The sequence below is a fragment of the Chlorocebus sabaeus genome, chromosome 2, assembly GCF_047675955.1.
Source record: "Chlorocebus sabaeus isolate Y175 chromosome 2, mChlSab1.0.hap1, whole genome shotgun sequence".
NCBI lineage: Eukaryota > Metazoa > Chordata > Mammalia > Primates > Cercopithecidae > Chlorocebus > Chlorocebus sabaeus.
This window is the reverse complement of record NC_132905.1, coordinates 51,792,026-51,817,635: the sequence shown is the minus strand read 5'-3', so window position 1 is coordinate 51,817,635 and position 25,610 is coordinate 51,792,026. Positions and strand designations below refer to the sequence as shown.

Genomic DNA, 25,610 nt, shown 5'->3' with positions numbered 1-25,610 from the left:
ACTTCTTGGTTCTTAAAACTGTCTTGAGTATCCCAGTCTACATTTGTTCTTTCTAAACCACCAAATTCCAATGAAATTTGTAATTTCCATTACAAGTTTGAGGAACCAACTGCATACGATGTGGAACCATTTCCCAATACTTTCATTTCTTTTGGTCTTTTTCAGTTGCCCACCCAGAGGAAAGCATCAGATTAATTGGTAAAAATTCTCCCCAACAGGGCAGTTGGAGTGAGTACGGACAATTCGTGTTGACCCTCGGTCTCCTCCCACTTGTACATCCTCCAAGTCCCTGAGGCGGCTTTCGCCCGCTAGCTCGCCCGTCACTTGGCGCACCTGGCCCTACAGGCCACGCCCTCAAGTCTTCCAAGAGGCCAGCGGTAAGCGCGGTCCAACTCCCGCTCCTCCTAGGCATCGGCTCCAAGCCCCGCCCCCGTTTCGAGGCCAGCTCCAGCCCCCTCTCTCCCTGGCTCCGCCCCCTCGCTCCCTGGCTCCGCCTCCTCCAGCTCCCTAACGTCCTCGGCGTCGAGCCCGAGCCTGCGCCTGCGCGTGCGCCTTGGGGCCCAAGTTGGGGCGCGCCGTGGCTAGAACGCGGAGAGCGGCGGGCAGTGCAGCCAATGGGAGGCGGCGCTGCCTAGCGGCTGGTAGGCGGTGCCTGCGCGGGTGTTAGGTTAGCGCGAGGCGTGACCTAGTTGACAGGCTCTGAGGTGCTGCTGTGGCGGCGTCCGCGGGGCTGAGGCGGGTGGGAGCCGGAGCTGAGCGCGGGCTGAGGGAGGAGGGCGGCGACTGGAGAGCAGCGAGCGGCGAGCAGCGCAGGACGCGGAGCCTCTTTCACTTTTTCCCTGCTGAGTGCCCCCTATCACCCCTCCCACTCCACACACACCCTGTTTGCCCGTGAGCCTGGGGAACTTGCAGCTTAAAGCCAGCCACCCCCACGGCAACATGTACCCCAGCAACAAGAAGAAAAAGGTGTGGAGAGAGGAGAAAGGTAACCGGCCCGTCGAGTCCTGGGGGTGCGGGCGGTGGGGGTTGGGGTGGGGGCGGGGGTCAGGCTCTGTGTGCCGCGGCGCCCTCCGCCCGAGCTCCCGCCTCGCGCCCTCCCGGCCGGTGCCGCCTCCCTCCCGTGTCCGTGTGTACACACGCGCACACGCGCGCGCACTTCGGCGTGCACGCGCCGCCCCTGGGCACCTGCAGCTCGCGCACGTGTGGGCGCACGCCCCTCTCTGTCGCCCTGGGCACCCGGTCACCCTCTCCCGAGGCGGTGCTGCCTTCGCCTCGCTCGCGACGGGGACCCCCAGGCGGTAGCCCTGGGCGCGGCACAAGTTCCTCTGCACCGCAGCTGGGACTTGGGCACTGCCGGCCCGGGTGTCCCGCGGACACGTGCCCGCCGGCGGGTGCTCAGGCTGCAGCTGCCGCTGTGCCTCCGCGCTTCCTGCACCCTCATTTCATTCCTTCTCGTCCTTGTCCCCCAACCCCCAAATGTTCAAGTGTTCCCACCATCGGGTGTTTACCCCTTGTCTAGGTTTCCTTCCTTCGCTGCCGCAGCGTGACTTTTGAAACCTGGAACTCTAGGGGAGCCCTAAAACGAGCGTGTTGTCCGTGAGGATAAGTGCCTTAAGAGAAGTCTGAATGGGCTTTTCTCCTAACAGTGTTTCTCTGTATTCCATCACCATTCATGGGCTGAGTTGCTCAGAGTAAGATTTTGTGACTAATGTCACTCAGAATGAACCCATCTCCGAATTTTGTGCATGTAAGGTTTATCCAAATCAGCTAGATTGACAGTGGCACTGATTCTTGAAGAAACACAAGTGTACGATCCAGCCTCTCCCACCAAGATCTCCCCCTTACCCCATCACAGTTAGATAATTCTAAGTTGAGTGTCTCTGGCGTTTTTTCACCCTCCTTTTCACACCTCTTTACTTTTCATTCTTTAGCTATTTATAGAAATGTAGCAAAAACTTCTTGCACTCCAATTGCTAAAATACACTAAAACCTGTATAGCAAGGGTGAGGTCTATTGAGGGTAGTGCACATTTCTCCTGGATACCTCATGTTTACAAAACGGTATAGGGGTGACTGGGTAGAAAGTTGATTTCTTTGTTAGTAGTTCGTTGAAACCTGTAGATTTTTATTGCAAGTCCTGGCCTTTATGAACATGAAGGCCAAACAGTGGAGGTAAGAAAGGGAATTAGTATGGAAAAAGAATCCTCTATATAGGATCTGCTTCCACAGTGCACGAGCAAAGGCATGAGGAGGGAATTTGTTTTCAAATTTGTTGCAGGAAGATTTAACATAATATAACTGAACAACACAATTAAAATGATCTTTAAAAGTGTTGAAAGTTTAATCATTTAATTATGTTTTAATAATTATGGGTATATAGAGAGCTAACACTTGTGGTGTTATAAATCAAATGCTGTCGAGAATAACAGCTTGATAAAGTAGTGTAAAATAATTTTGCTTTGTTTTTTCAGTAGTAGTTACTGTAGTTTCAACAGGCTTTCAACAAGGATTTACCTTGTGAGCACTGAAAACTCATTTATGCCCATATTTATTGATGATGCTGAAATGTTAGCTTTGTATTATTGATGATAATGAGGGCAAAAACAGTGGAAGACACAGACATTGTTTTCAGTAACATGAATCATTGATGAAATTATAGTGAGTACTTAAGAACTATTTTTCTGTCATAATAGAAAAACAATGTTCCTCAAGTAATAACGTTATAATGTTTCCTTCATTTAATATCTACACCGTTGGACTGTGACCAGCAGACATTTTAGAATCTTTTTTACTGTCTTGATTTCTTCTCTTCTAATAATGGAGAAGATGTAACCAGTTTTTTTTCCTAAGGAAGCAAGTGCACCATTAAATAAGGCAATCAACAAAGTAATTATCCAAAACTAAGTTATTTTTCCATGAAGTTTAATGTTAAAGGAAAACGTTACTGTGATACGAAGACTTTAATGCATCTCTCAGTGTTTTTTTCAGGATGTCTATGTTTGGATTATTTAAATATAAAATATATGTTATACCCCCAAGGAAGAGCTGAGGATTTCTAGTACCATAGTTAGTATTAGAGAAGCTGATGGGATGCATGACCTTTTTCATTTCAGCCCACTGGGAAGCTGATGGTATAGTATTTTTGCAGCTGTCCTTTAAAGCTAAAGGAAGGCTTACCTAACTCATTGAAATGTCAAGGCATTCTATAAACATATTTTTAATTCAGTATACTGTTTAATAAATAGGTCGCCTACTTAAATGCTTGGTTCACAGAGAAAGGACTCATTGTAAAGGTGAAGCATTCTTTAAAGAAAAGTTTTATGAAATGACAAAGAAAATGCATATATATTTGTGGCCTTCAGTATGTTTCGTTGTTTAAACAAGTAATTAAGGAGTTCTGAAGACCACATATGTTTAAATAAACATTTTTGATCTAGTATTTTGAGTCCTAATTCAGAACCACTAATGTGCATTTTCGAGTATTGCAACTTATTTCATTGTTTTGTTTTAAATTGATCTCGTTTTTAAGTGTTCACACTTCAACTTTTAAATAACTGGAGCAATAGAGGCCAGGTTGCATTTCTGTATGTACCTTTTGACATTCACGAAAACTGTAAGTTGCTTCATAATGTCTTTTAACCTGCCCAGTAATATTGTAATAATTTTTTATTTGTGATCTGAGACTTTTTAGCACTTCTTTGGCATACTGCTGATCATCTCCCTTTTCTGCCTTTGTGTGGTCATTCTAAATTTACCATTCCCTTCACGTTTCCTGTTCTCTCAAGACCCTATCCCCCATACTAAAGAGATGACATTGCCTTTTTAATTCACAGAGAAGGGCTGGGCGCAGTGGCTCACGCCTGTGATCCCAGCACTTTGGGAGGCCAATGCGGGCAGATCACGAGGTCAGGAGATTGAGACCATCCTGGCGAACACGGTGAAACCCCATCTTTACTAAAAACACAAAAAATTAGATGGGCATGGTGGCACACGCCTGTAATCCCAGCTACTCAGGAGTCTGAGACAGGGGAATTGCTTGAACCTGTGAGGGGAAGGTTGCAGTGAGCCGAGACCGTGCCACTGCACTACAGCCTGAGGGACAGAGCAAGACTCCCGTCTCAAAAAAAAAAAAAAAAAAAAAAAAATCACAGAGAAAATAAATGCCATGTAATATGAACAGCCCTAACATCCTCTTCCATAGTCTCATTGGTCTGTTCCTTTACATGTCCTTTTGGCTTTGTTCTGTCTTAGAGAAAGGACTTTTTTTCCTTGTGTGTAAGATTAACCTTTCTGCTTTTCCCTTTATCCCATATCTTGTATTCTTTGAGGTCTTGCACCATCAGGTAGTGTTTCTTGGGTATGTCTAATTTCTTGGTGTCTTCAGGGTCCTGTCCCTTGCCTGTAACAGTGCTCGGATCTCTTCCACTTTAGAGTCACTTTTCTTTCATAGGGCTTCACACAAACTTGGAGTTGCTGTTCTCACTTTCCTTCTTTTGTTCAGTCCTTCATTGTCTTCTGGATTTCTGTTATATTCTAATGAAAGTAATGTTCCTGAAGTCATTCAGTAGTAACAATCATGATAGTATTCATATAAGAATAGTTAATATTTAAGCCCCATTTGTATGCGCAGTACTATTCTTAGTAGCTTATATGGATTATCTCATTTAATTCTCACAAAAACCCTATGAGGTAGGAAACTGTATGAGGCGGAATATTGTGAGATTAAGAGCTTTGAATACCTAGTTGCCTGGGTTTGAATCCTACTTATACTGCTTAACTAGCTCTGGGATCTTAGGTAATATTTGACGTTGTTTATACTTCCTTTATCTGTAAGTTGGGAATAATACCTACCTACTGACCTCAAAAGGAAACTGAAACATGAAGAGGTTAAGTAACCTACAGATTTGCACGATTTAGATTATAACTCAGACAGCTCTGTTAACCACTTTTCCTCTATTCCATGCTGTTGGTAACCACATTGATAAAAGCAGTTTAGTGGCTAAGTAATTTTCAGTTTTTCTGACCTTCCTGTATCAGTTGATGGTATTTCCCTTAGCATGCCCGTAGTCCCAGTTACTTGGGAGACTGAGGTGGGAGAATCGCTTGAACCCGGGAGGCAGAGGTTGCAGTGAGCCAGTATCGCGCCACTGCACTCCACCTGGTGACAGAGCTGGACTCCGTCTCAAAAAAAAAAAAAACAAAACAAAAAACAAAAAAAAACCAACTCTGGTTTCTGAATGTTTCCGCATTACCAGGATTGTACCACTGGTGACAACTAAGATTTATTTCATTGTTTTCCTATTTGTGCCCACTTCCTAAATACTGTGTTTTGAGGTTTGATGCTTCTTTCCATTCCCTCTTCTTTTTCCTTTAGGACTAGAATTTTAGGCTATAATTTCTAAAATCTCTAGGCTAGACCACTCTTTAAATTTCCAGATTCTTGATTTCAACTTCTTCAGTGTCCTATAGGTACCTTAAACTCAATTTATGTGAATACTTGACCTCTGATTAATATATATATATATATTTTTGTCTCCTAATGTGGCTGAAGTTCTAGTTATAGGAGTGGGAAAAATATTGGTTCCCCATTTTCTGTTCACTTGTGCTTACGTTAATACTTCTGCAGTTTATTTCTGTGCAATAATCTTTTAAAGTGGTTATTTTGTGAAGGTTAGATTACGTTTAAACTAGATACTAACTATCCTTGAATCCATTTGCCTAAACTGCAGTACCTTGTGATACACTGAAAGAGAATTGGAGAGTATGAGAAATAACTGTCTCTCTCTCTACATTGTGGAGACCATTGTTATGGTATGGGAGACATGAAAGCTGACATACAGAGTGAGGAAGCCAGTGTCAGTTTACATTGAATATTGGTAAATATTTCTTCCTTGTTTAGGTTAAAAACGAATGTAAATAGAATTTTTTTACATGTTTTCCTGTGTCCTAGTGAGTTGTTTTATTTACTGTCTGGGAAATGCATAATCAACTTTCAATGTTAGTAGTCTATAGGATAAAGGTTAAAACTGCTCACTATGGCATACAAGTCCCTGTACAGTTTTATTTTTGTTTCTGGCTACTTTTCACTTCTGTGGCCATTCCTCTTCTCATACCAGATCTTGCAGCTTCATTTGGTTATAGTATTCATACCTCCTTTGTTTTAATTGTTTTGTTAGTCTGAAATGTTCTTTTTACCTCTTCATGCAAAATTTTTCCTGTCCTTCATGAACCAGCATACATATTACCTTTTTTGGGGAGTTTTCCTGAGAATGTAGTGTAGTACAGTGGAATAAATAACATAGGGTGTAGTCTTTGACTAATGGAGATGTCTGTCTGAATTTTAATTTTGGCTTACTTCCTGAAATCTCTCTTGCTTTGGGCAAATTACTTTGCTGTGCTTCATTTCCTTATCTGCAAAATTGGTATAATAATACTATCAATTTTATGAGTTATTAGGAAGCTTATTTTAATGAGATTTATATGTGAAGTACTTGGCCATAGTGAGTTCTTTATAAACGATATCCCCTGTAATTAACTGTAAGATGCAATTTGTAAAATATTTTCATTTTATCATCAAGATAGAGATATATATTTAAAGCAATTCTTATATCATCTACACAAAGCTGTAAGTAAATAGAGAGTGCAATTGAGGAAATATCATGGTGGTTGCCTTTTTTGTGCTCTTACTATTTGTACATACCTGTCTTAGTATTTTATTTATATAGGTACTATTTTGTATCTTACTGTGTTAGACTGTTTTTGCAGTTGCTTGTAAAGAAATGCCTAAGACTGAGTAATTTATTAAAAAAAGACATTTAATAGGCTCATGGTTCTGCAGGCAGTACAAGGATAGCATTGGCATCTGTTAGGTCTTCTGGGGAGGCCTCAGGGAGCTTTTACTTTTACAGGGGCAAAATGAAGTGGGAGCAGGCACTTCACATGGCAAAAACAGTAGCAAGAGAGGGTTGCTGGGAGGTACCACACACTTTTAAACAACCAGATCTCACGAAAACTCACTAGTTGAGGCTAGCACCAGGCCATGAGGGATCTGCTCCCATGACCCAGTCACCTCCCACTAGGCACCACGTCCCACATTGGGGATTACATTTCAGCGTAAGATTTCAGGGGATATATATCCAAACCATATCGCTTATTCAGCATATCACCTGGCCCATAGTAAACTATAGATGTTGATTGAAAGTGTAAATGAGTTTACTTATTTCTTGGACTATCACAAGAGAGTCTTCATCAGGCTTTGATTTTTTTCTCCCCTGGTAATATGAAATTTAACATTTTTAACATTTAAATATGGAGTCACTGGATTTGCATTGTGTTATTCTTCAGGACTATATCAACTCTTTTGTTAGCTTAACTTGGTTAATACTTAAAGTATAAACATAATTCCCTTGTTTAAACATTAAATACAAATGGAGATTCTGCTTTTATTTTGCAAGAACGTTTACTGAAGATGACCTTAGAAGAGAGACGCAAAGAATACCTAAGAGACTATGTTCCCCTGAACAGCATTCTATCATGGAAGGAGGAGATGAAGGGCAAGGGCCAAAATGATGGTAAGTTTCTTGGAACATTTTTTAGGTAGATGTTGTTCCCATTTGTTTATGACTCCTGCAGGACAATTGTTGAGAGAAATGAATAACTGGCATTCAATAAAGAGATAACTATTTTGGTATTTGAAATTATTGTTTGGCTATGATTTTATTGTTTTTAGTAACCTATGGTGTTTTTTAAGCTTAGGAAAGTATATTAACATAATTTGTGTTCTGAAATATACCACATTTATAACATGCTACTTCTTTTACAGGTCCTTTGTTTTTCTATTCTATAACAGTTCTTGGAGCAAATGCTATTAGAGATTTGCTGCTTTGGTGGTGTGGCCCTTTGAGTTTGCTTTAAGTTCATTTACAATGGATTTTCTAATGTTATTTTAAGGATTGGGGATACAGTTGAAAGAGAGTATATTAGGAAAAATAGAAAAACCAAAGAACATTTCTTATTATTTTAGAGAATATATTTTGTATGGTGTGTTATTATGTCTATATGTAAAGTATTTGTATGACAGAATTTACTCTCAAAGTCTTTATGATTTGGTGAGAATCTAGATTATGTTAGAATATAAAGGAAGTTTTAAGGATTAAAAAGGTACGTAAAAAAGTTTCTAAAAACAACATAATAGATTTAATGAGTGTTTAATATGCTTATCTTTGAATTAACACTCATTGGTATTGATGATCTGGTTGTAAAGTTCAGACAAACGGTGCTTCTTAAGGTACTTAACAGTTGAGAAAGACTTTATGAAAGAAATGAACTTGAAACATGCTAATTTCACAGGTTGTGGTCTTAGATCGATGGAACTACACAGGGTACTATGGGTCCAGAAAATAAAGACTAGCGTGGAATTCCTCTGGATAAAATCTTGAGGGAAAGATTAGGCCTTGGTGTCTGTGAAGAGAACACATTGACCTGAGGATTTGGGTTTTAGACACAACTTTGTTTTTCTAGAAAGGCAAAGCATGTGGGACTGGGAGTGAAAAGCTGTGGGTTCTTTTAGACCTTACATAGCCTGGAAACGTGTGACCTTGGGCAAGCAGGGTAGCAGCTCTACACCAGGTTCTAATGGGGTCATTGGACAAGCTGATTGGGATATGCACATCTGACTGTATGCCCAGTGTCTTCAGTAAATGCAAGTTGTTTTAAGAATAGTCTGATTCCAGACTGGTAAGATTTGCCTTAAGAAGCCCCTGCCTGACCACGTGAGCATCATGGAACCCAAAGATGAAATGCTGCCCACCACCCCCATCTCAGAAGGGTGGGAAACCAAAGCCACCTGCATTGCCCCAGCCAGTCCCCACAGTGTAACAGGGTCTCCTTGGCAGCTGTATTCTAGAGTCTGGTTGTTGCTCTGTAAAGACCTTTAATAAAATCTTGTACAAAGGTTAAAAAAAAAAAAAAAAGGAATGGTCTGATTAAGACATCAGTGAAAGAGAAAAGAAAGCGCTGTGTAATGAAAAGAATACAGGGCTAGAAATCAGGGGAACAGAATTCTGGTCCCTTATCTTACCTAAGGCTATGTGCCTCTTCATGTTTGGGTCTCAGTAATTTCTTTTTTTTGTTCATAAGCAACTGGTATTGAGTATTTCAGCAGCAGCAGCAGTTTTTTTTTTTTTTTTTAAATGGCTACGGGTTGAGTATCCCTTATCCAAAATGCATGGTACCAGAAGTGTTTGGGGTTTGGGATTGTTGGATTATACTTGCTGGTTCAGCATTCCTAATCCAAAATCCAAAATGTTCCAGTGAGCATTTCCTTTGAGCATTATGTTGGTGCTCAAAAAGTTTCAGATTTTGGAGCATTTTGGATTTTGAATTTTTGCATTAGGACTACTCAACCTGTACTAAATGTTCCCCAAATCAGAAAATAATACATTGGATAAAATGACACCTAACATAGTTATCCTCTAACAAGACACTGTATGTTTAATCCTGCCTCCCAATATGAGCTTTATAAGTGGTTTACAACTGCTCTGTGTGTTTCTTATTTTCCCCCTTATGCTGTTTTAAACTTGAAAGTCCTCCGTGGGGAACAAGGTGATGTGATCAAAATTATATTTCTGTTTTTCCTGAAATGTTACTTGCTCCTCTCTGTTGTGACCTAGAAACTGGTGACTGGCCTCTTCCTTTTTCATGAAGTGGAATGGCTCATTTTACAAGTAATATTTGTAAATATTTCTATACAATACACATTTTTAATATGACTTTTTCTTGTGTTACCTATTCAGTGCTCAGGTATTAGAAAATATTAGTCAAGAGAGTTTTAGTGTTTTAACAGTTTAAAAGATCCTTTAAAAATATAAATTTACAAAAAATAATAAAGGACAACTACACATATGCTTATACTTGAAAAGTTTAAGTCATTGCTTATACACATATGTATATAGGTATTGATATTTATATTAAATACAGGATTTTAAACTAAGTTTTAAAAGAAGTCTATAAATCCTTGTCACTTAGTTTCTAATTGTAGGAAATGAACAATATTTATTGGGCTAGGACAGTATATCAGTTTTTAATTTAGTAGCTTATCATTACTTATGTTTTTATAGAGGGCCATTTTTACCTGAATATTCCTGAGTACTTGAATAGTTCTTGAGCTATTGCTTTTAATTTTTTTCTTGCTTTGTTCAGATTTATTTTACTTAAACCAAATGCTTCTTGTTATTACAGCATAGTAGAAAGTTAAATAAAAAAGAGGGGAGGGGCCAGATGTATTTGTAACAATGTAGATTTTAAGCCTTCTTAGAAGGAGACAAAATATTGCCAAGGAACACAAAATCAGTGTTTGTATGCAAAGGTGGAAGCAAGTAGATAGTATTTTTACTTTGACTTGCCCCTTTGGTAATATTGGAAAGCCATGAATTAGAAGAGGAAAGAATGGGAGATGATTACCAAAAAATAAAAAAATAAAAAAACCCAGAAACAAAAACCCCACCAAGAGAAACCCATTAAATACATAATTTGCTTGCTGTTTATGTTTGTATTTGTTAAACTGTTGTTAGCTAATCTCTAGACTTACATATTTCTGGTTACTTCTTCCTCTGTATTACCAATTATGTCAGTTGCTATATTGCAGGGATTTTAAAAGTCTTGCCTCTCCTATTGTACTATGTCTCTAGCACCTGCAGTGGTGCCTTCTGGGTTGGTGGGGCTCAATCAGTAAGTTAAATATTGCCTCAGGAGTTAATAGCCTACCAGGTACAATTCTTTCTCCAAACTTTTTTTTTGAGACTGAGTCTCACTCGTCGTCTGGGCTGGAGTGCAGTGGTGCGATGTGGGCTCACTGCAGCCTCCACTTCCTGGCTTCAAGCGATTCTCCTGCCGAGCTCCTCAGTAGCTGGGATTATAGGTGCGCACCACCACGCCTGACTAATTTTTGTAGTTTTTGTGAAGATGGGCTTTTACTCTGTTGGCCAGGCTGGTCTTGAACTCCTGATCTCTAGTGATCTGCCCACGTTGGCCTCCTAAAGTGCTGGGATTACAGCTGTGAGCCACTGCACCTGCCTGTTTTTCCAAACTTTTAATGAGCACTTATAAATATATGTAAAACTAGAATACAGTCATGTGCCACAAAATGATGTTTTGGTCATTGATAGACTGCATATATGATGGTGGTCCCATAAGATTATACTGTATTTTTACTATGCCTTTTCTGTGTTTATATAGGTTTAAATACACAATGACTTACCATTGTGTTATAGTTGCCTACAGTATTCTGTACAGTAACATGCTGTATGGGTTTTAGCCTAGGAGCAATTGGCTGTACCATATAATCTAGGTGTGTAGTAGACTGTATACCATCTAGATTTTTGTAAGTACACCTTATGATGTTTGCACAGCAATGAAATCACCTAATGCCTTTCTCAGAACGTTTTCCCATTGTTAAGCAATGCCTGGCTGTAACAATGCATCCATTACCCAGTTTCCACAGTTATTACATGGCCAGTTTTATTTCATCTATACCAGTGCTCCCTATACCTTCCCCCCAGGCTATTTTGAATGAAATCACATATGTCATATCAATTTTATCTATAAATGAATATCTGTATGTATGCATATGTATGTATCTCTAAAAGATGGGAGCATATTTTTGTTTTTTTACTAAAATACTATTATTACCTCTCAAATTTAAAATTTAACTTAAAATTTAATTTTTGATATAATTGAATATCCATTTAGTATTCATGTTTTTCCCATTGTCTCATAAAGGGTTTTTTTCTTTTTTTTTTTTAACAATTGATTTGCTTGAATCTAGATCTAATCACGGTCCATATATTGCATTTGATTGATATGTTCCTTAAGTAACTTTTAATCTATAGTTACCTCTCTCTGTCCTTTTTTCCTTCTTCCCTTATAATTTATTTATTGAATACACTAGGCTGTCCTGCAGAATTTTTTATATTTTGAATTTTGATTACTGTATCTCTCTGGTATCATTGAACATGTTCCTCTATCCCCTTTATTTCTTACGAGTTGGTAGTTAAATCCAGAGGTTTGTTCACAGTTGGGTTTAAATTTTTTTGCAAGAATACTTTATTGTGCATCTTTTTGCATCATATTACGAGGCACATAATGCATCATTGTCTCTCTCAGTAGTGATAAGATTGATCCCTGGATTCATGTATTGTCAGCTGAATATTGTCACTAAACTGCCTGGTGTAAAGTTCTCTGACAATCTTTTACCTAATGGTTTTAGCAGCCATTCGTGATTATTGCTTAGATCCATTACTTTATTAGGGATTGCAAAATAGTGTTATTTGAATTTTATCATTCCTTATTTATTAGTTGGACTTCTATAAAGAGGAACTTTGTTATTAAGTCTTTTATTATGCAGTACAGTTTATATAGGAGAGCAGAATAAATACCATATTTCCCTTATTTACTGATTTTCAGATTGAGTTCATTCCCTAAAATCCTCCACAGGTAACCAAATAGTTCTTTTTTTAAAATTTTTGACTATCATTTTAAATTTGCCCCTTCCTTCTCCCCTCTTCTCTGTCTCTTCCTCCCTTTCAACATGTATATTAAATGAGAATGTCCCAGTGGTTAATAGTCTACAAAGGAGGCATATACGTGTGTGTTTGCGCATGCATGTACATGTATTTATAGCTCCCATATAAAATACATAGAATTACTAAACAGTAGGCCCAGGATATGGTGGAAAGACAAAGGTAGATATATAAATGGGTGGATGGATAGATATGATAGAAAGATGGCATTACTTCTTTGTTGAGACAAGAGTTCCAGTTCTTGGGTTTAATTGTTATACCTTCCGTTCATCTCCTTTGCTACTACCATGTTAAGACTCCGCTGGAATACCACCTGGAGAAGCAATGTTATTGTTATACTTTTTGGATGGAGTAGTGTTTACAGAGACTCTGCCAGGCTTATGCTGATTTTCTGTGACTGGTTAGTATCAGGAAAAGCAGCTATAGCTATAAGTTTAGATTGTCTTTGAGTAATTACTTTTAATGTTTATACAGAACAGCAATGGGGAAAAATAAAATAATAATGAGGATGAATTAGGTGAAAATTATAAAATTATCTTATACTCAAATATAAAATATTTTTAAAAATTGGTCATTTAAAGAGCCATCTATGATAATACTATACCGAATGGGCAAAACCTGGAAGCATTCCCCTTGAAAACCAATACAAGACAAGGATGCCCTCTCTTACCACTCCTATTCAAGATAATATTGGGAGTTCTGGCCAGGGTAATCAGGCAAGAGAACGAGATAAAGGGTATTCAGCTAGGAAGAGAGAAAGTCAAAACTATTTTTGTTTGTAGATTACATGATCCTATACATAGAAAACCCCATCATGTCAGCCCAATAGTTTTGCAAACTGATAAGCGACTTCAGCAAAGTCTCAGGATGCAAAATAAATGTGCAAAAATCTCTAGCATTCCTATACACCAAAAATAGGCAAGCCAAGAGGCAAGTCACAAATGAGCTCCCATTCACAATTGCCACAAAACGAATAAAATACCTAGGAATGTGGCTAACAAGGGAAGCGAAGGACCTCTTCAAGGAGACCTACAAAGCACTGCTCAAGGAAATCAGAGAGGACACAAATGGAGAAACATTCCATGCTCAAAGATAGGAAGAATCAATATTATGAAAATGGCCATACTGCCCAAAGCAATGTATAGATTCAGTACTATTCCTATTAAACTACCATCAACATTCTTAACAGAATTAGAAGAAACTAGTTTAAAATTCATATGGCACCAAAAAAGAGCCCAAATAACCAAGACAGACCTAAGCAAAAAGAACAAAGCTAGAGGCGTCATGCTCCCTGACTTCAAACTATACTACAAGGCCAAAGTAACCAAAATGGCATGGGACTGGTACAAGAACAGACATAGACCAATGGAACAGAATAGAATACCCAGAAATAAGATTGCACACCTACAACCATGTGATCTCCGACAAACCTGGCAAAAACAAGCAATGTAGAAAGGATTCTCTATTTAATAAATGGTGCTGGGAAAACTGCTAGTCATACGCAGAAAATTGAAACTGGACCCCTTCTTTACACCAGATATACAAATTAACTCAAGATGGATTAAAGACTTAAATGTAAAACCCCAAAATAAAAATCCTGGAAGACAACATATGCAGTACCATTCAGGATATAGGCATGGGCAAAGATTTCATGATGAAGATGCCAAAAACAATTGCAACCAAAGCAAAAATTGACAAATGGGATTTAATTACACTAAAGAGCTTCTGCATGGTGAAAGAAGCTCTCAGAGTGAACAGACAAACTACAGAATGGGAGAAAATTTTTGTAATCTGTCCATCCGACAAAGGTCTTATATCTAACATCTATAAGGAACTTAAATTTACAAGGAAAAAACCAAACAACCCATTAAAAATAGACAAAGGACATGAACAGGCACTTCTCAAAAGAAGACATACATGTGGCCAACCAACATATGAGAAAAAGCTCAGCATTACTCATCATTAGAGAAATGCAAATCAAAACCACAATGAGGTACCATCTCACACCAGTCTGAATGGCTATTATTAAAAAGTCAAAGAACAACAGATGCTGGCGAGGTTATAGAGAAAAAGGAACACTTATACACTGTTGGTGGGAATGTAAATTAGTTCAACCATTGTGGAAGACAGTGTGACGATGCCTTAAAGACCTAGAGGCAAAAATACTGTTTGACCCAGCAATCCTGTTACTGGGTGTATTTACCCAAATGAATACAAATCATTCTATTATAAAGATAATAAAAGAAGGCATATGCTCATTACAGCACTACTCACAATGGCAAAGACATAGAATCAACCTAAATGCCCATCAATGATAGACCGGATAAAGAAAATGTGGTACATATACACTATGCAATACTATGCAGCCATAAAAAGGAACAAGATCATGTCCTTTGCAGGGACATGGATAGAGCTAGAAGCTCTTATCTAGAAGCCATTATCCTTAACAAACTAACGCAGTAACAGAAAACCAAATACTACATGTTCTCACTTGTATGTGGGAGCTGAATGATGAGAACACGTGGACACATTGCGGGGAATAACACACACTGGGCCTGTCAGGTGAGGGTGGGAGGAGTGAGAGCATCAGGAAGAAAAGCTAGTGGATGCTGGGCTCAATACTTAGGTAATGGGATGATCTGTGTAGCCAGCCACTACGGTACACATTTATCTGTCTGACAAATCTGCATGTCCTGCACATGCATCTCTGAACTTAAATGAAAGTTGGAAATTAAAAAAAAAATTGGTCATTTAGAAAGACTTTATATTTCAAATTTTTTATATGTTTATCTGTATTACATACTATAATAAAGGAAGCTAGAGAAAAAGTGCTATTAAGATTGTAAGAGAAAATCTACATGATGTTTATTAAGTGGGAGTAGGTCATCCCAAAAGTCTTCATCTTCATTGTCTTCACATTGAATAGGCTTAGGAGGATGGGGGACTGGTTGGTCCTGCTCTCTCGGGGTGGCAGAGGTAGAAGAGCTGGAGGGAAGGTAGAGGGGGAGGCAGGTATGTGTGATGCAACTTCACAGAAATACATTGTAATTTCTGTCTGTCTTTTTTGCTTTTTCATTTCTCTAAAAATGTATGGTACCAGTCCTTTAATCTTTTTTCCACTGTTTAGTTTCAGTGCCTATGTCGTAGAATGGTCTGTGTCATAAATCAAAAACAGTCTTGAATAATAGGAAGCCTTCTGCCAGATTGTCTAGTGTCAGTTTGTTTTCTGGCACTGCATCTGGTATGTCTTCTTTCTCATTGTCTGACACTGGTTTGGTAGCATTCATCTCCATCAAGTTTTCTTCTGTTAATTCCTCTGGTGTGGTGTCTGTTAGCTCTTGAATTTCTCCAATATCTGCATCTTGAAACCCTTCACCCCCTGCCCTTTTTGCCATATTCCCAATCTCTTTCATGATTTCCTTGATTGACTGTGTCATACATTCTGTGAAGCCATGCGCAACATCTGGACAAAATTTTCTCCAGCACAAATACTGTTTTGGGCTTGACGCTTTTCATGGCTTTTTCTATAACAGCAGTGGAATTTTCAGTGGTGTAATTCTTCCAAACTTTGATGTTCTCTCTGTCAGGGTTCTCTTTCACGGCATTCACAGCCTCTTCCAAAGAATACTGTGTGTAGTGATGCTTAAAGGTCCTTATGACCCCCGATATAGAAGCTGAATTATGGACACCGTGTTTGGGGGCAAGTAGACCACTTTGATACCTGTGGTGTTGAACTCATGGGGTTCTGGGTGGCCAGGGGCATGGTACAACCTCAGAATAACTTTAAAAGGCAGTCCCTTACTGGCAAGGTGCTTCCTGATCAGGAACAAAGCGTCTCATTTTCTAGGCCTTTCTTGTGCAATCCAAAGACTGGCAGCTGGTGTTTATCCTTTTCCTTCAGGGCTTGGAGGTTAGCAGCCTTATAAATAAGGGCAACTTTGATCATAAACCTGACTGTATTTGCATAAAACAGCCTGTTCCTTCCTGTTTTAAATCCTGGTGCTTGCATCTCTTCCTTACTAATGAATATCTTTTGTGGCATTTCCTCCCCTCAGAATAGAGCACTTTTGTCTGCGTTAAAAAGCCTGTTCAAGTAGATATTCTTTCTCCTCAATGATTTTCTTAATGGCATCTGGGAATTTGCCTTCTACCTCTTGGTCAGCAGTAGCTGTTTCTCCTATTATTGTGACTTTTTTTTTTTTTTTTAAAGACAGAGTCTTGTTCTGTTGCCCAGGCTGGGGTACAGTGGCATGATCTTAGCTCACTGCAACCTTTGCCTCCCAGGTTTAAGTGATTCTTGTACCTCAGCTGCCCAGTTAGCTGGGGTTATAGGCATGTACCCCTGCGCAGCTAATTTTTATATTTTTAGTAGGGATGGGGTTTCACCATGTTGGCTGGGCTGGTCTGGAACTCCTGGCCTCAAGTGATCCACCCTCCTCTGCCTCCCAGTGTGCTGGGATTACAGGTGTGAGCCACTGCACTCAGGCTGTGACATGTTTTAAGAAGGACTTCTTTGTAACACATATCAAACCATCCTTTGCTGGCGTTAAAATTCTTCAGCTTTAGATCCTCATCTTCCTTAATGCTTTAGGTTGTCATATAATGACTTTGCTTTTTCTCAGATCCTATTAGAGTCTGTGGGTATGCTCATTCTTCTAGCAATCCTGCACTCACATAAAAGCTGCATTTTCAGTATGAGATTATCAGTATGAGATTAAAAGATATTTCGCAAAAAGTGCAAGGTTTTTGGACCTGCGGGCATAGCTGTAGTGATGCAAATTTTATTTCTTTTTTTAAATAATGACTTTTAGGCTGGATTCATGTATCTTAAATGGTGAAGGATTGCTGCTGCAGACCTCAATGTCAGGCACTTCAGCTTTTTCTTTGAATGTCATGACTTTTCTCTGCTTTTTGGGAGTATTTCCAGCATCACTAATGGCACTTTGTGTGGGTCTGTGATGTTATTCAGGTTTATGGTATCGCACTAAACATGATGAAAAATATGAGACAACTGCAAGAGATTCACTTTTTTACTGTGATATGCAATTTACTGGAGAGACAGACTGTTCACGCAGAGGTGTTCAGCCTTACACAGCATTTTCAGTGGATACTTGAAATACTTGAGCTCACCACAATAGCAATAGGAGGCTCGGCTAAGAAATATTACAGTAGTACAGTATGTACTGTGGTTAATTTTGTGCAGTTGTGATTTAGTACTGCCTCCTTACCTTTGTTTACCTTTCTCTTGACTGTGAATGGTGCCATGTATTGTATGATCTGTAAGTGTGTGCATAAGTTTTGATAAATTTTCATTTTTGTAATAGATTTGGGTGTATTTTATGGTAGTAAATGATGAAACAGACTAGTGTCTACGTGTATTTTAAGCATTCATGACATATTTTTTCTTAATTTTTGTATTTCTAGACTATGTGGTTTGCCAGTTTTTTTTTTCAAATTGTTGCAAGTCTCTAAAAAATGTTCCAATATATTTATTGAAAAAATGCATAAGTGGACCTGTGCAGTTCAAACCTGCGTTGTACAAGGGTCAACTGTACTTTCTAAGATTATTTTAACAACACATCAATTTCATTGTGTATTGCAGCGTGTACCACTAAGTATTATGTAAATTGTCCTTATATTAAGCTTTTTTTTTTTTTTTTTTTTTTGAGGCAGAGTTTCGCTCTTGTTGCCCAGGCTAGAGTGCAATGGCACTTGACCTTGTCTCACTGCAACCTCCACCTCCTGGGTTCAAGCGATTCTCCTGCCTTAGCCTCCTGAGTCACTGGGGTTACAGGCGCCCGCCATCACGCCCAGCTAATTTTTTGTATTTTTAGTAGAGATGGGGTTTCACCATGTTGGCCAGGCTGGTCTCGAACTCCTGACCTCAGGTGATCCACCTACCTCGGGCTCCCAAAGAAGCTTATTTTTAAAAATAATGTAGAAACAAACCCCCCAAATCTTTTATTTTTGGATGTATATGCACATGGCTTTGTGTTGACACCACAGGATGGAAAATTCTTCCTTTATATTTCCTAAGTCTGTAACTTCATCACATATTCTTCTAGTTTTTGTTTTAACATATTAAATGAATTATGTTAGTAAATATTTTGGTCATTGTAAGCAGATACTTTGACATGGGTTGCAGACTGGTGGTAGCCAGAGACAACTTTTCCTTTCTTGCTCCCCCCTGCCCCCATCCCCAATAATTTTTGCATATTAATGTCTTCTTTCAGATGTATTCATTAAAGTTGATAGATAAATTGTATTTCATAATGTTTTTATCTTTTCCGAAATACCTAGTTACTGAATTTTCATCAAAGTGTTTAAAACAAGAATTTAAGTGTGGCTTATTTATTTATCTAAGCCTTTGATTTAGAAGCAGGTTGAGGATTGCTGATGAAATAAATAACAAAGTATCATGCCAGGGCAATGAAAACTAAGATTTTTGAGCACGAGAGCTACATAAAATTTAATATGATGAGAATACATTGGCAACAGTTCATACAACAATTTAGAGGGTATGCAGTTTCCACCCCATAATAGCCTTTTTGCTTCTCCAGAGTTAACTCATTTGCCATTTTTTCCTCCTGCAGATATATCCATTCTTCTTTCATAGCTTTTCCATGTTCACTTATCATACCAATTCCTCATTTAATTTTCTCTGTTTATAACCCAATACATCTATTCTTTCTTGATTAATCTTTACTTGCTTTTCTTTTCTTTCTGTTTTTTTTTTTTTAATTTTTTTTATTTTTTATTTTTTTTATTTTTTTGTTTTTTTAGATAGGGTCTCACTGTTGCCCAGGCTGGAGTACAATGGTGCAATCATGGCTCACTGCAGCCTTGACCTCCTGGGCTCCGTCGATTCTCCTACCTCAGCCTCCTGAGTAGCTGGGACTACAGGTGCACACCACCATGCCCAGCTAATTTTTTTTTTTTTTTTTTGGTAGATGTGGGGTTTTACCATGTTGCACAGGCTAGTCTCGAACTCCTGGGCTCAAGCAATTGACCATTCAAAGTGCTGGTATTACAAGTGTGATCTACCGTGCCCAGTCCCTTTTCTTGAGTTCTCTCGTTTCCCAATCTACTCTTGTAAATGTAAGCTTTTTAATTGTGGTAAAATATACATAACATACAATTTGCCATTTTTACTATTTTTAAATGTTCAGTTTAGTGACATTGAGTACATTTACAGTGCTGTGCGACAATCACCAGTATCCACTTTCACAATTTTTTCATCTTCCCAGGTAGAAACTTTGAGCTGGGTGCAGTGGCTTGCTCCTGTAATCCCAGCTACTCAGGAGGCTGAAGCAGGAGGATAGCTTGAGGCTAGAAGCTTGAGACCAGCCTCGGCAACATAGTGAGACTTCATCTCTAAAATGAACATTCAAAAAAAAAATTGGTGGTGTGCCCTTGTTGTCCCAGCTGCTCAGGTGGCTGAAGTAGGAGGATTGCTTGAACCCAGGAGTCTGAGGCTGCAATGAGCTATGATTTGCACTACTGCACTCCAGCCTAGGCAACAGAGTAGACCTCTTCTCTTAAAAAGAAACGAAAGAAACTTTGTAAACTTTGTACCCATTAAACAATATCTACACAGTCTTCCTTATATGTCCCCTATTATTCTTGACTGTCTCTATAAATTTGCCAGTTGTAGGTACAATCATGTAAGTGGAATCATAACATGTTTATCTCTTGTGTCTGGCTTATTTCACTTAGCATAATGCTTTCTAGATTCATCCATGTTGTAGTATGTATAAGAATTTTACTATTTTTAAGGCTAAGATTACATTGTATGTATATAGCACATTCTGTTTATCCATTTAACTGTTGGACATTTGGGTTGTTTCCACCTTTAGCAACTGTGAAAATGCTGCTATGAGTATTGGTGTAGAAGTATCTCTTTATATGTTGCTGTTTTCAGTTCTTTTGGGTATTAACTAAGAATGGAATTGCTAGATCATATGGTAATTCTACTTTTTGAGGAGACACGAAACTGTTTTCTGTAGTGGCTATACTATTTTATATTCCAACCACCAGTGCTATTCCCACCGCCAATGCACAGGGGTTCCAGTTTCTCCATGTTCTTGGCCAGTATTTATTTTCTGTTTTTGTTTGTGGTTGTTTGTGCTTTCGATGAGCATCTTTACAGATGCTTGTTGGCCCTGTGTATTTCTTTGGAGAAGTATCTATTCAAATTCTTTGTCCATTGTTGAGTTGGATTTCCTTGTTGTAGGAATTCCTTTGTATATTCTGGATATTAATTCCTTATCAGATCTATTATTTGCAAATATTTTCTCATACTTTGTGGATTTTGATTGAAAAGTTTTAAATTTTGATGAAGTCCAGTTTATCTGTTTTTTCTCTGGTTGACTGTTTTTGGAGTATATTCTAGAAGACATTGTTAAATCCAATGTTTCATAAATTTTCTCTTGTTTTCGTCTAAGGGTCTCAATTGATTTAGCTTTTCCTTGGTCTTTGATCTATTTTTTATTAAGTTTTGTATATGGTATAAAGATCCTTTTTGCATGTTGATACCCAGTTTTCCAGTATTAGCTGTTGAAAAGACTGTTCTTTTCAAGGCCATTGAATGGTCTTGGCATGCATGTTGAAAATCAATTTGAGAAACACATTCTATTGATTTGTAAATCTCTTCTAATCCAGAACCACATTATTTTGATCAATGTAGCTTTGTAGTAAGTTTCGAAATCAGGAAGTGTGAATCTTCCAACTTTTTCTTTTTCAAGATTGCGTAGCTATTTGGTGTCCCTTGAGATACCAAATGAATTTTAGGATATCCCCCCCCCCACACACAAAAAATACTGTTGGGATGCCGACTGCATTGAATCTATAGATCGTTTTGGGTAGTGTTGTCATCTTCACAATATTTAGACTTCCAATCGATGAACATGGGATGTCTTTCTTTAACTTCTTTTAGCACTGAGTTGTAGTTTTCAGTGAATAATCTTTCACATCCTTGGTTAAGTGTATTACTAATTATTTTATTCTTTGTGATATTGTAAATTGAATTATTTTCTTATCAATGTTCATTGCAAGTGTATAGAAATGAAACTGATTTTCATGTATTGATTTTGTATCCTGCAGTTTTGATGTATTCAAGCTAACAATTTTTCAGGTTTTCTGCATTTGCGATCACGTCACCGATGAACAGAGATAGTTTTATCTCTTCCTTTCTAGTTTGAGTGCCTTTTATTTCTTTTTCTTGCCTGATTACTCTGGCTAAAACTTCCAATATTATGTTGGCTAGTGAAAGTGGACATCATTATGTTGTTTCTGATCTTAAGGAAAATGCTTTCAGTCTTTCACCATTGAGTATTGAGTATTGTGTTACCTGTGGATTTTTTATATGTCTCCATTATGTTCAAGTTATTCCTAGGTTATTGAGGGTTTTTATCATGGGAGGGTGTTGAATTTTGTAAAATGCATTTTCTGTATCAATTTATATAATCATGTGGTTTACATCCTTCATTCTTCATGTTGGTGTATTACGTTGATTATATTGAACCGTTGTGTTCTGGGAGTAAATCACACTTGGTCACTTTGTATATTCCTTTTAAGATGCTGCTGAATTCAGTTTGCTAGTTTTGAGGATTTTTTTCATTGTTATTCATAAAGGATATTGATCTGGTTTTCTTGTATCTTTTTCTGCCTTTGTTATCAGGGTAATGTTGGCTATACAGGATGAATTAGGAAGTATTGTCTTTTCTTTAAATTTCTGGAAGAGTTTGAGAGGATTGGTGTTAATTCTTCCTTAGATGTTTCAGTAGAATTCATCAGTCAAGCCATGCGGTCCTGGCCTTTTTTGTTGCTGTTGGAAGCTTTTGGTTACTTATTCAATCTCCTTACTAATTATAGGTCTATTCAAGTTTTCTATTTCTTTGTCAGTTTGGGTAGATTGTGTTCTTCTGTGAATATATTCATTTTATTTAGGTGATCCAATTTTTTGGCATATAATCATATAATTTTTCACTGTATTCTCTTATAATTATTTCTGTAGAATCAATAGTAATGTCCTCACTTTTATATCTGATCATAGTAATTTGAGTACTCTTTCTTATTTTCTTAATCAATACAGCTAAAGGTTTGTCAGTATTGTTGATCTTTTTAAATAACTAAAATTCTGTTTTGTTGATTTTCTCTGTTTTTTTTCTGTTTTATTTATCACCACTCTTATTTTTAATATTTCCTTCCTTCTGGTAGCTTTGGGTTTAGTTTGTTCTTAAGTTCCTTGGGTGTAAAGTTATGCTGTTGAAATGAGATCTTATTCAATGTATGCATTTTATAGCTCTAAATTTTCTCTTAGCACTGTTTTCACTGCATGCTCTGTTTTGATATGTTGTCTCTGTCTCAATGAATTTTCTGATTCCTTTCCCCATTTTTCAGGAGTTATGTTGCCTAATTTCCACATATTTTCTAGTTTTCCTTCCGTTATTAATTTTTATCTCTTGTTTCTTCTTTCAGCTAAATTCTGCTCTTGAACCCTCCCATAAATTTTTTGTTTTGATTATTCTTTTTAGCTCCAGAGTTTCTGGTTGGTTCTTTTCTCTTTGTTGGTCTCATTCAGTTTATACATTGTTTTCCTAATTTTCTTTTAAAGATACTGTTTTAAAGTCTTTCTGTTAATGTTACTCATCTCATCTGGGTCACCAGAATTGTTGTTGAGCAGTGGACTTGCTGCCCATTGTGCATGGAAGCAAATATTATGGCACCAGCCTTTGATAAAGGAAAAAGCTTTGTTGCAAGGTTGACCAGCAAGGAGACAGGAGGCAGTGCTCGAATCTGTCTTCTTGAGCTGGGGTCTGGGGACAGGTTTTACAGGCAGAGAGTAACTATGAGAGGAGACAGGAAAATACAATGAGGCATGATCTCATTGGGCTGTTCAGGAGGTAGTGCTGGGTCCTTGGTCCTTAAGTAACTCTGCAGCAAAACAGGGCACACCTTGCTTCTTAATTTGCTCTGCACCCTGGGTTCAGGTACTGAGGTTCTGTAGCTGACCAGTGGGTTCCTGTTGCCTGCTGCGCAGATAGAGCCTGATAATCAAGACAAGGGAAATGCAATAGAGACAGAGTGTAATACACATAGAGCTGGCTAAATAGGACACTGGAGTTTTATTATTACTTAAATTAGCCTCTCCATAAATTTGAAGGGTAGTGTGTGTGTGTGTGTGTGTGTGTGTGTGTGTGTTTTGAGACAGAGTCTCGCTCTGTCGCCCAGGCTGGAGTGCAGTGGCACAATCTTGGGTCTCTGCAACCTCTGCCTCCTGGGTTCAAGTGATTCTCCTGCCTCAGCCTTCTTAGGAGCTGGGACCAGGCACGTGCCACCACGTCTGGCCAATTTTTTGTGTTTTTCTTAGTAGAGATGGGGTTTCACTGTGTTAGCCAAGATGGTCTCAACGTCATGACCTTGTGAGCTGCCCGCCTCAGCCTCCCAAAGTCCTGGGATTACAGGTGTGAGCCACCGCGCCCAGCTGGGTAGTGGTTTTTTGAAACTAGTTTGGTGGGCAAGGAGCTAGGGAATGGGGGCTGCTGATTGGTTCGTGGTGAAATATAGGGGTGTGGAAAATGGTCATCATGGCCTGAGTCTGCCGCGGGACCATCGAATCATGAGTCTTGGATCTGGGTGGGGCCATCTTGTCAGAAATGCAACAGTCTAAAAAGACATTTGCAATCCAAAAAGGCCAATCTTAGGTTCTACAATAGTGATTTATTTATAGGAGTAATTGGGGAAGTTGCAAATCTTGTATCCTCCGGAATAGTGGCTGCTAATTGTTTAACTACACCAACGTCTTAGCAGAATTCATGCCTCTATCATCCTCCTAATCTGGTGGATGGCCTTTTATTAGTTTTACAAGTGGTTTAGTTTTTGGGGAGGCTGTTATCATTTAAACTGTAAACTAAATTTCTTTCAAAATTAGCTTGGGCCATGCCCAGGAATGACCAAGGGCAGTTTGGAGGTTAAACTAGAGGTAAATTTGGCTCCTGGGTATACCATTTAGGCATGCTGGATTCATCTGTACATGCTCAGGTTATGTGACTTGCAACCTGGGAGGCTGGTTGCAGTTTGTGATTATAGAAAGTCCATTGTCAGCTGGGTGCGGTGGCTCACACCTGTAATCCAGCACTTTGGGAGACCAAGGCACGTGGATCACTTGAGATCGGGAGTTCAGGACCAGCCTGACCAACATGGAGAAACCCTACTAAAAATACAAAATTAGCCAGTCGTGGTGGCACATGCCTGTAATCCCAGCTACTCGAGAGGCTGAGGCAGGAGAATCCCTTGAACCTGGGAGGCGGAGGCTGCAGTGAGCCGAGATTGCGCCCTTGCACTTCAGCCTGGGCAACAAGAGTGAAACTCCATCTCAAAAAAAAAAAAAAAAAAAGTCCAGATGGGCTTGTTCGTCATCTTATTTGTTCCTTTGAATGGGCCATTGTTTTCTCTTTTGTTGAAAATCAGACATGTGACTATTATGTGGTAACTCTGGAAATAAGATTTCTCCCTTCTTCTGGGTCTGTTGTTTTTTGTTTTATTGATTGATTGATTGAGTACTTATTGAAGGCTGTAGTAGTCCATTTGTCCTGAGACTTTCCAAACTATTTTTGCAAAGACTAGTCCTTGTTGTGTGTGATTATTGAAGTCTGTTCCTTTAGCATGTGTTCACCTTGTTACAGAAATTTCCTCAGGAGTTCTCCCAGTTTTTGCAGTTAGCTATGTGCTGGGTTACTCATTCGTCTCTTAAGTAGGCTTCTTTTAAACATAGGAATCATCTTAAGATGCAAGCTTAAGGCCGCCTTAGGTATTTTCTGAGCATGAATCTTGCTTGGACATGTGCATGACTTTCTAAATTCCCCTATATACACAACTGTTTTTGAATATTCTTTTTTCCCAAAGAGCCTCACCTTATCTTCTCTTTAGGGTCTAACATAGTCTATTGTATTGTCCCAGGGGTCTGTGAGTCTGTAGTGGCCTTGGAACTTTTATGAGCAGCGGCTGTTGCTCTTTTTCACCTAAGTTTTGT

The 25,610-nt window shown here is 38.7% G+C and overlaps 1 protein-coding gene across 5 annotated transcripts in view; it reads left to right on the top strand.

Moving 5' to 3' along the window:
* The first annotated feature begins 674 nt into the window (after positions 1-674).
* Positions 675-25,610, top strand: part of MACROD2 (mono-ADP ribosylhydrolase 2) — a 2,124,972-nt gene continuing 2,100,036 nt past the window's right edge. For 2 of the 5 annotated variants that reach the window (XM_037985372.2, XM_007960536.3), the window contains exons 1-2: positions 677-985; positions 7,454-7,570. In XM_037985372.2, the coding sequence (XP_037841300.1) occupies positions 940-985; positions 7,454-7,570 (163 nt within the window). In that variant the 5' untranslated portion in view covers positions 677-939. Of the gene's footprint in view, positions 986-7,453; positions 7,571-25,610 lie in introns of all 5 variants that reach the window. The other 3 variants (XM_073008401.1, XM_073008407.1, XM_007960545.3) reach the window with 3 other exon arrangements.